The following is a 10,822-nucleotide window of genomic DNA, read 5'->3' as shown; positions in this document are numbered from 1 at the left end:
TGAAACAAGGGTTACTTTATTGTTAAAAGGTTTGTCACTCCAATGTTCACACCTGGCTCTTTTCCCTTTCTTTGTCGCAGCCCACCCCCCGGAATTGCTGGTCGCCAAAAGCCAGAGAACACAATTCCCCCCCCCATTTTTTTTATTTTTAGAAGCAGCTTTGAAGCACCCAGCCGGTCTGCGGGAAGGACAAAGAGGAGAGCAGTGGGGGGCACCCGTGATTTGGAAGTTTGGAGAGAGAGAAAGAGAGAGAGAGAGAGAGAACGTTCATACTTGGGGGGGTATTTTTTTTCCTTTTTTTTTTTTTTTTTAGAAAAAAGCAAGCACCAGAAGATAAGGATGAAGACAATGTAAAAAAATTATATATATATATATATATTTATATATATATATATTTATATATATATGACTCGGGTCTATTTACAGTATGGCTGGGACAGAGGGCAGGCTCGGTGGGCGATGCTCTACGGCTTCAGGGGTCTCGAAGCACCACAGGATAAATAGGGGGAAACAACAGACTCTACTTCTGGCCAATACTAAGCCATCTAGTAAAGCCAGGATGATGGAGGACATTCCACCAGGCAGCAGCTGGGCCGATGCACCCACGGACGTGTCTCCTGGGGCTCCATGAACCGCTCAGCAGGAAAGGGGGGGGCTGGTCAGGGGGGGGCGCCCTCCCGTGTCAAGATGTTGGGACCCACCAAGTGCTGCTGCAGAGAGGGGACACACTCAATTCAAAAATCCAGGGTTTTGTTCTCTTTCGGAAGCAAAGCGAAGAACACAGACGGAGGACAGAGAGTGGGAAGGGTGGTGGGCTCTTGGGAGAGCCCCCTCGAGAGAGCTCCCAGCATTTCAAAGGGTGGACCCTGCTTTCCTTGGGCTGCCAAGAGGATCCTACTTAACGTTTTATCGATCGATTGATTCATTCGTTCCTTCGGTTTCTGGAGCTGCCTATCTTAATAACTCTGGACAGCTCCCAATTCAAAGTTGTTAAGTTTCTCTACTTATTCTATTGATCAAAGGGAATTAGAATAATCATCTGTTGGAATCATCCTTAAATTAGGGATGTCCAACCTTGGCCACTTTTAAGATGTGTGTGGACTTCAACTCCCAGAATTCTGCAGCTGGCTAGGGAATTCTGGGAGTTGAAGTCCACACGCCTTTAAGTGGCTGGAGTTGGACAGCCTTGCTTAGAATACTCTTCTTTCTAAGACGGGAAAAGGAGGTTGCCCCATCGTGAATTAAGGCGGGACGTTTCACTAGGCCGAACATCCAGTCATCCCCAGCACCTTCAATTCAGAAATGAGGGCCGTCAGACGCTTCCTGCCTTGACCCCTCATCCACTGGCCATCCCCTGCCTCTAAGACTCCCAAGGGCTGAGTTTTCGAGAGGGGCGTGGGCCAGGCGTCCATCCTTGAGACAAGACCAGCCCCGCCTTGGCCAATACCGCAGTGCTGGGCTCAGCCGTTGGCAGGGAAGCGTGAGCAGGGCCCACCCAGCTCCTGGCCAACGCCAGACAAAAGCATGATCCATTCCCAAGACAATCCCATAAGAACTCTTTTTCCCGCCTAAGAGGATTTTACGCCAATCTGCAAACAGCAGAGAGGAAGGGGAAACCCTTCAATCCGCCTGGGTGCCTCGACTTGAGGTATGGGACGTCTTCTCTGACTCACTGCCTGGTTCCTATCAGCCGGGGGTGGGGGGGGGGTTCAGAGCCTCTGCAGATACAGGGGAGGTTGGACAGTCGGCATCGGACAAGATTCCCTGGGAAAACCTAAGTTTGGAAAACTTTTTGCCCCTAAGCTCCAAGCCTTGCAAAAGGGCTTCTCCAAGACCTTTAAAGAGCCCAACTCTCCCTCAACCAGCTTTCTAGAAGTAAAAACACGAGAATTGTTGAGGTTCTGCCTGCAAAGCCTTCTTCCCTCGAGATGAGGAGGCTTATGGGCGTTTCGGATCGCTGCACGTGGTTGTCGCTGTACATGGGTCTCGTTGTCCTAAATGTATGGAGCAGTTTCCCGGAAGTGTAAAGACACGGCTGCTTTAACTCTGCACCTGCCCTCTTTCGGGCTTTTCTTGGCAGCCTTCCTGGCCCCTCCAAGCTGGCGATGAAGGATTAATGGACAGGACAGAGCGTTGGCGATCTAAAGCAAAGCGAGTTTCAGGGCCCCACCCCCACCCACCCCCCGAGAATCCATGCTGCACAGCCTGCCCGCCCACAGTGGCGAGAAAACACACACCAGAACGGCACACAAGTCCATGTCTCGGCTTCTGGCTTTGATTACTACAAAGAGATCCGCCACAGTGTAGGTTCTGTGGGTCCCAGCTCTAGGATACAGCAGAGTTCAGTTCAGTCTGACAACTGGGGTGGGGTGGAGGGGAAACGCAACCCAATTCCCCAAACCCCCAAATGGGGAAAAAAAAATAGAGAAAGAGAGAGGGAGAGAGAGGGAAAGAGAGAAAGAGAGAAATTCCATCAGGAGAGCAGGTTACCCTGCCAGCTTGCTGGTGACGAGGGACGATTTTCTCTGGGGCAGATCCTGGGGGGTGGGGATGTGGTCGCCGGTCACCAGGTTCTTGTCGGTACCCGCCGTTGGCAGCTGCTTGTTCTTGATTTTGGCTTTGGCCATGTTGTAATCTCCAGAGTCGAAGTACTTTTGCTGGGGAAGAAAAGCAGGGATGAGATTTGGGGTCCCAAAGGGTGGAGAGAAGCCGCAGGTGAACGGCGGGCCCTGTTCTGTCCTCCAAGGGAAATAGAAGCCGTTCAAAAGGGAGGATTTGGAACCGTCGCTTTGCACAAGGTAGGCCCGTCTAGATGCCGAGCTCTCGTCTCTTCCTGCTGCCCCTTCCACCAAATAACAGCTGCAGCCACCAATTCCTCCGAATGGGCCCTGCCTCCAATTGGTGGCCTATTGTTTCCTTTGGCCCTGGGTTGGGGAATTCTGGGAGTTAAAGTCCACAAGACTTAAAAAGTGTCCAACCAACCTAGCCACCGATTAGCACTCTCCCCTCTGCTGCTCCCTTGGGCCACAGAGGGAACTGGTCTGGTTACATTCAGGCTAAAATATGGGAAGGACTTTGCCAGAAAACAGCAGAAACTCCAGGGAAGTTTCCAGCCTATTCCTTTCAAACAGAGGTTTTCCCACTGGGTGGGAATCCTGCAAGCAGACACCAAGGGTCTTAGCAAGACACGCTTCTAGCCAGGCTCCCCCCCCCCCCCGATGCCCCACAAGCAAAGGCAGCAGCCATCCATCCGCTCTATCAACTGCCACCCATCCGGGCTTCGGTTTATCACCATTAGACATAGCAGCTGCTGAGTTTTCGCTTCCTGCCACCCTGATTTCCCTACGGCGCTCCTTCTTTCCAGGAGAGGGTCTCTGGGGGCTCACTTACCCCTTTCTGCAGCCTCTTCATTAAGAAGTCAGAACCCCCCGGCTTCTGAAGTCCTATGTTGGGATATTTGGCTTTTAATTTGGCCTCCTCTTCTTTCTCAGGGATGCCCGTTTCCTTCTCCTGCGTATCCTGAAAGAAAGCACAGCACCCAAAAATCATCATCATCATCATCATCATCAAGAACAGCCATTAAGCCCTGCAGGGACAGAAAATGCTTCATGTATCAAAAGAGCCATCCCCGAGCTTTTTGAAGGGAGTTCGAAACACAACACTAAAGAATAAAGCTTTTGCAAAATTCCTAATATCTGCCTCAGTGCTTTGAACCGTCCGTGACTTTCACCCATTAATCCACCCCTGTTTCTTCTATGTTCTGGGTGCACCAGGCCTTCCTCTCCCTGGGCCAGCTAGATATTTCTAGAATGCTGATGAACAGGAACCGAAGGCAAAGAATAAATAACTGGATGGGGGGGTGCGGGAAGAGAAAGACTGTCACACTTTTCAAACTCTTATCTGAGAGCCAAGCCTACATTCCTGAACTTTCCTCCACCCCTAGAAGAATTTATCTTTTCTTTAAGCCATGCCAACTCCTGCCTCACTTAAGATAACACTGGAAAAGATTGTGCTGATCTCAGTCAATCCATCTTTTATGACGGTCATAGACCAGCAAATAAAAAAAACAATTTATTAAACAACATTAAAACAATACTTTGAAAACAAAAGGCAGAGTAATATATTCGGATTGGGTTGGGCTGATCTCAAAGGAGCTCCCATATCAGAGGGCAGCATAAGGACACCCCTATATGTTGAAGGCTCACAACCCTGTCATCTTCAGGCTCTTGTTTAGTTTAGAAGCTGTGGGTGTGTTGCGAGGTCGGAGCTGTCGTCAGCAGCAGCAAACATAGAAAAGCGACAGCGCCGACCTCGCAACACACCCACAGTTTCTAAACTAAACAAGAGCCTGAAGATGACAGGGTTGTGAGCCTGTCGAAACGTTGCTAGAAAGAAAAACTTTTAAGATACTGGTAGGATTTTAGCTAAGGTTTTAAAGGACCTTGCAGAGTGCTCTGTAAGGATTTTTAGAAGATTTTAAGCTGGGATTTTAACCAGAATTTTAAACATTTTAACTAACTTATTTAACATGACGTGGGAAAACACCCGAGATTTTAATTTTTTGCATATATATATGTATATATATCTTGAGCTTCATATAGATATATTAAACTCAAGATTCCTTTCATTACAATAGCTGGAACTCATCCTGGTATTATTTTCAGATGCTCACTCCTTAAATTGTCATCTTTGCTGCCACCAAGCCGGATGCCCTGTAGGTTATTCTTGCTTGAAACCGAACCCTGCCCGTCCCTGCCAGGTTGAGCTTTGCAAGGATGCCAGCCCCCGGCTGTTTATTTGGAGCGGCTTGATGGGCCACATCAGGTGCAACGTCTCTTCGCTTGGAGGCCTTTGGGGCAGGGAGTTCAGCCGAGCACAAAGGGAAGCAGGCAAGGCTGACTGCTAGGAAGGCTCTCACCCAACCCACCCCTCCACCCACCAGGTGCCCACCTGCTACCTACAGCCGGCAGCTTCCTGCCACGGAAGCTTAAACAATCCACCCCAGTGGAACGGCTGCCCTCCAGAAGTTGCCACTGGAGGTTTTCAAGAAGAGACTGGACAGCCCTTTGTGTCTGCAACGCTCTTGGGCCTCCAAGGGGGCTGGACTAGATGACCTCCAAGGTCCCTTCCAAACTCTGCTGGGATCAAATCACCCAGCAGGGCCCATCATCCCCTGCCTGGGGAGAGGATGGGGGCTGTAGTCCTTCCGCAAGACGTCAGACTCAGCATTCCGCTTTCCAGAGGCGGCTCGGCTCGCTCGACACGCAACGGGCCTCGTTCAAACGCGCAGAGCCGGCTTCCCACGCGTGACTTTCCCTAGCGAGTGTATTCACCATAAAGATGCGCTGGCAAGAGGGGGAGCCGTTTCAAACCGGAAGTTCATGCTGCGGGTAGCCGCGCTCGCTCCTCTCTATGGTCCCCCACGGGCCCGAACGCCGACCAATCAGCCCCGGGGCATTCCTCGGGTTCAGCCAATCAGGGGGCAGCTCGGCGCCGAGTGGCGGAGCGGCAGACCAATCCGCGCTGCCCGTCCTGCACACTTTCCCCCCCCCACCAGCGCTGCTCGGCCCCTCCCCGCCCTCACCTGTTTCTCGACGCCGGTCTCGTCGGGACGGCTGTCACTGCCGCCACGCGTGTCCGACATGGCGAGGCGCGAGGAGCCGAGCCGGGCGGCCCGAGGAAGGCGAGGGTAGAAGCGCTGGGGCCAGGCACGGCCGGCGCCCTCTTTCCCGCTCGCCTGCCCCTGTCAGCGGAGAGCCAAAATGGCCGCCGCCTCCTCCGCCCCCTCGCTTCATTATTCCCCGCCCACGGGGAGGAGCCGCGAGCCCCGCAGCGAATCACCGGGCGAGCCCCGGGAGGCGGGGTATATCTCGGCCGACCAATCGGGCGCTCGGTTTCCAATGCAGTGATTGACAGGCGGCGAAAGGCGGCAAAAAGATTCGAATTAGACGGGCACCGTCCTCAGCCAATAGGAATTGCAGAAGGCGGGGCGAAGAGCCTCATTGAGCCGGAGTCAATCAAAAAAATCCCCCATTGGCCCCGGCACGGTGCCCCTGAGCATGGACAGAGCGCTCCACCCACTTGCTCCAAAATGCATCCCCCTGAGCATGAACAGATTGCCTCTGCAATCCCCAAAGCACGTGCAGAGGGCTTCCCTCCTCCTTCCCCCCCCCAGCAGATGCAGATTTTAACAAGAAGCCCCCCCGAGCCCCCCTCTTCGCCCCGGTCCCCACGAGGGTCGTCGTCTCCCCCCCCCCGCGACCACCCGCCCAAAAGCGCTGCCGAAGCCCCAAGCCGGCGCCTGGCTGCAGTCCCGGGATGGGCCACCAGAGGGCGCCCGGCCGCTTCCAGACTGGTCCAGGCGCAGGAAAAGCGGCGGAGATGCTGGCCGGGGTCGCTGCGCGGAGCCCGGATAAGGCCGGCAGGTGCAGGAGGGCTCAGCCTTGGCCGCCCCTTCCCAGCTCCCCCAACTGGCCCGGTTAGAACAGAATGAATGAATGAATGAATGAGCCGGAAGGGACCTTGGAGGTCTTCTAGTCCAGCCCCCTGGAGAACCTCTACCATTTCTATTCGTTGCCTTGACCTATCCTCGTCTCTTCTGGGGGTTGCAAAGGCTCACAAGCCAAGAGGGATGGCCGAGGCCACAACAATGGCATTTCAGTCCCAAAGTCAACCAGAAACTGCCTTTGGCTTTTGCGAGCCCCAGACCATGGGCAAAGGGCAACCCCCCCCCATCACTTCCGGCATCAACAAGCATCCAGGAGAAAAAAAACATCTCACTTATTTTCCCTCTGGTCACAAACTGATTGATCCCGCCAGTTCACTAGCCAGACCTGTGCTCTCCCTGTGGCTGTGGCTGATGGGACATGGCGTGACTTCGGTTGGCCTAGCCACAGGACAGGGAAAGTGGTAAGCCCCCTGCGTGGCCCCACCCCTTCATCTGCATAGCCACGCCTCCTGCTCTTCCACCTGGCCAAGGTGCCAGGGCTGGCCGCCTCCCTCCCTTCTCCAAGAGCTGGGCCAGGTTCTGGATGCTGTTGTTGGGGGGAGGAAGGCCAGGGGGGAGACGAATGCATAGCTGCTGCTTTAAGAGAGGAGCCCCTCTCGGCCTTCTCCCCCCCCCGTCCCCATTTCCCCCATACCCGGCAGGGATCAGCCATGCGCCGCCTCCCCGAAAGGGTGGGCCAGGGCTGGAAAATGGCAGGGCGCATTGATCGGTGTCTGTCAGCTTCTCCGGCACAATGGCTGAGCCTCATGTCCAGACACCGCACCACCGCACAGATCAATGGGGAACATCAATACCGCCGGAATTGCGTGGCCGCTATGGCAACCGGGAAGAGGAAAATAGCGGCAGGCTGGGGGCTTCCAAGTTCTGGTCTGGGGGGCAGCCAGGCTCGATCCACCCTGCCTCCCCGCTGGGAAGGCCAGACTGAATGCAAGATCCCCCATTTATTTATTGGGGGGTTTACTGTCTTTCCTTAGTTGTCACCCCTTTCTTACTGGACGATCCGGGGGGGGGGGTAATCTTGCATTGGGGGCCTGCCGACTTCAGGGGCCAGAAGCAAGAAGATTATCCTGGTGGTTTTATACCTCCAAAGGTAAATTTCACCCCCATCACCCCAATGCCCAAAGGTTTGGGGTTTTAGCTGGAAATACATCTCTGCCAACAAAAGAACAAAAATGGCATGGTTTAAAACTTGTCTCCGCACTTCAGTGAAACCTCCCTGGCCAGGATCTATACATATACATATATACACATATACCCTGTTTTCCCAAAAATAAGACATCCCCTGATAATAAGCCCAATCGGGTTGTTGTTGTTGTTGTTGTTGTTGTTGTTGTTGTTGTTGTTATTATTATTATTATTATTATTATTATTATTATTATTATTATTATTTTCTTTAATTTATATGCCGCCCTTCTCCGGAGACTCAGGGCGGCTTACAATGCATTAAGCAATAGCCTTCATGCTTTTGTATATTTTTTTACAAAGTCAGCTTATTGCCCCCACAATCTGGGTCCTACCTTTGAAAGGATGACAGTGCTTTAGTCCACTGTGCTACCAATGCTCTTTTGAGTGTGTGTACTAGAATAAGTCTCGCCTCAAAAATAAGCCCTCCCTGAAAATATTTAAACACAGAGCTGGAAATCAGGTAAGATGGCAAGAGGAGCCCCATCTTGCCCCACGCGCCCCAAAATAATAAGACCTCCCGAAAATAAGGCCAAAAAAATATAAGACAGGGTCTTATTTTCGGATATATATATATATGGAGAAAAAAAGGCCCATTTGGTAGCTGGATATGTATTTCCCCCCCATCCCTCAAGAAATGACTTTCGAAATATTTCTGGGACCGATACCTCCCATCTGCAGCTGCCCACAGCTCTGTCCGTCCCCGTTTCTTTCCCTCCCCACAAGAGGCCGGAGACCGACACGTTTTAAAATAGATTGAGGGGCCGAATAAAAACTGTCAAGCCGTTTAAGCTGCTTGGGGCCGAGTCGGTGGGTAGATTTACTCGAAATGGCTTTGAAAAATCAATAGGACTGCAAGGAAGGAAGGAAGGAGAAGAGGACTGAAGCCCCCTCTTTCTCTCTTCTGACCCTCCCGCCTTTGGCTCTCCAAAACTATGAGGCTCAGGGACCAACTGATTCTGGCTTGGGATTCCCCCCCCCCCCGATCTTCAGCGATCTTGATGATCTCAAGCAAGGAAACGTTGGGGAATCCCTCGAAGGGTTTTATGAAGCCATTTCCAGTCTCTCTCCTCTTTTTGCACTTTCCTGGCGGCATCCATCTTGAAGTTTGCTGATAACAAGCCAGGAATCAGGGTTTGAAAGGAAGAGAAAATGAAGATGAGGACAAGATGGGTGCCAAAGCTTTTGCCGTGAGGCTGATTGACCCTTCTCCCCTCATATTAAACAAGCCGGTGTTAAATTCTGATTAAATTAAGGAGACGCGAGGAAAAAGGCCTGAGTGACCAGCTATTTTTCTCTCTGCCCCAGCCTACCTAGCAGGGCTGTTGTTGAGGGCATTAGAGGTCCCTTCTTGAAGGAAAGCCCCCTCGGCTTCCCACCTGCCCACCCACTCCCATCTGAGGAGATTTGGCAGCATTCGTTGGGCTAACATAAAAGTTTAAAAGCCAAAATCCGACCGGCATCCTTGTGCACACCGGACCCTCCTGCTTTCTCCCCGCAAAGGTGTGTTTGCGTGTGCGAGAGAGAGAGAGAGAGAGAAAGGACTCCATGTTGCAGTGCGTGCCACATGGGCGAATCTCCCGCCCGGCTTATTGATTGGGGCTGCATTGATCTGCTGGAAAGGGCTGGGGGGGGGGAGGAGGAGAAGAGAAGGGGGGAGAGGAAAATCAATAGCCACGCGGCAATATGTTTCTCTGCTCCCTGGGATGCGCTCGCTCGCGCGGCTGTGCCACGTTGTTGGAGCCGTTTTTTTTTAATTCGCCAGGAGGACAAAGTGAGTGTGTAACGCGTAGGAGCCTGTGCCACGTTCGATTGTGGGTTTGAGGGGCTGTTTTTTTTTTTGCAACCAGTGGCATCCAAGGGACAGGCAGCTGGCCTCGTATCAGCGCCGGGGAAGACCACACTGCCTGGCGGCGTCACGCTTTAGCTGGACTCTCCGCCACCGAGGTGCCCCCTCCAGGACTGGCATCGCAGAGGCTCCTTCAGAGGTGAGTCTGGGGGACCCATGCTCCTTTCCCTTGGCAGTGGCTGGGCCATCATCAGTAGTCCAGGCCATCCTGGGCACGGCCAGGAGAGGGCGCCCTTCCTGGTGCAAGGCAGAACGCTTCCTATGCTTTCTCCGGTCCAACCTGGCAGGTTTACGGATCCAACTCGGCTCCAAAAGCAGACGAGATGGGCAGCAGCGCACACATCTCGTCCATAAAAATAATAAAGAGTTCAAAAAGTGATATTTTAATAAAAATAAAGGGGTCCCCGCCTTGCAGACATCCGAGGGCCGGTGGTTAACCTACGCGGAGGGCGAGGGATGCTGCCTGCAAGATTTTAAACAACTTAGCATCCAGGGCACAACCAGTACAGACAATCTGGAGCTGGTGTGTTTGTGGTTGCGAGTTGTGGCCTCTTTAGAAACCCTGCCCACTTCTGGGCGTTGCCCGCGGTGAGGTATTGGGCACTGTCAGCATCCGGGCCAGAAGCTGCCGGTTTTGCAAATGAATTAAGAAAAAAAAATTTAGTTGTGTTTAATCCATAGCCAAAAAGGAAATTTCCTTGTTTTTGCATGGTGTAAGACAGGAGTCTCCAACCTTGGCAACGTTAAGCCTGGCGGACTTCAACTCCCAGAATTCCCCAGCCAGCTAAGCTGGCTGGGGAATTCTGGGAATGAAAGTCCGTCAGGTTTAACGTTGCCAAGGTTGGAGACCCCTGGGGTAAGAGATAGAAATCCTTCTGAGGCCCCTTTTGTCGGAAGGGGCCACTCAGGGGCCCCTCCCACTCCCCCACCAGGTTGCAAGAGAGGATGCTGGAAGTTGTTTTATTTTATTTTTATTTTTATTTATTTATTTTTAAGCAGTGGGAAGAGGGGGGGGTCTCAAAAGCAGGAGCGAAGGGGGCTTCTCCACAGATCAGAGGCCTCTTCGTCTCCAAGCCCTCCGCCTTCTTCCTACACCCCCCCCCACCGCCCCCCACACACCTCCGCTGCCAACACCCCATCATCTGCAAGCCGAGGTTTCCATGGTTACGCCTGATGTATTGGGCTATTGATCAGCGCAGCCGAAGTCGGCTGTCCGCGCAGCGTCCTGCTGCAATTCCTCCTCTCTAACCATAGGCCTAAATCAATAGCAGACTCTGTTTATT

The 10,822-nt window shown here is 52.7% G+C and overlaps 1 protein-coding gene across 1 annotated transcript; it reads right to left on the bottom strand.

Annotated features, from left to right (window-relative positions):
* ENSA (endosulfine alpha) lies at positions 1 to 5,786 on the bottom strand. The gene is made up of 3 exons (XM_034425089.3): positions 5,585 to 5,786; positions 3,391 to 3,519; positions 1 to 2,657 (listed from the first exon to the last, which is right to left on the bottom strand). Exons 1-3 carry the CDS (start codon positions 5,642 to 5,644, stop codon positions 2,487 to 2,489), a joined length of 360 nt encoding a protein of 119 aa, XP_034280980.1. The 5' UTR covers positions 5,645 to 5,786; the 3' UTR covers positions 1 to 2,486.
* Between the last annotated feature and the right edge of the window lie 5,036 nt (positions 5,787 to 10,822).

The sequence above is a fragment of the Pantherophis guttatus genome, chromosome 18 (assembly GCF_059756535.1).
Source record: "Pantherophis guttatus breed Tessera chromosome 18, ASM5975653v1, whole genome shotgun sequence".
In the NCBI taxonomy this organism is placed as follows: domain Eukaryota; kingdom Metazoa; phylum Chordata; class Lepidosauria; order Squamata; family Colubridae; genus Pantherophis; species Pantherophis guttatus.
The sequence above is the reverse complement of the archived record's forward strand: the minus strand, read 5'-3'. Positions and strand labels throughout refer to the sequence as shown.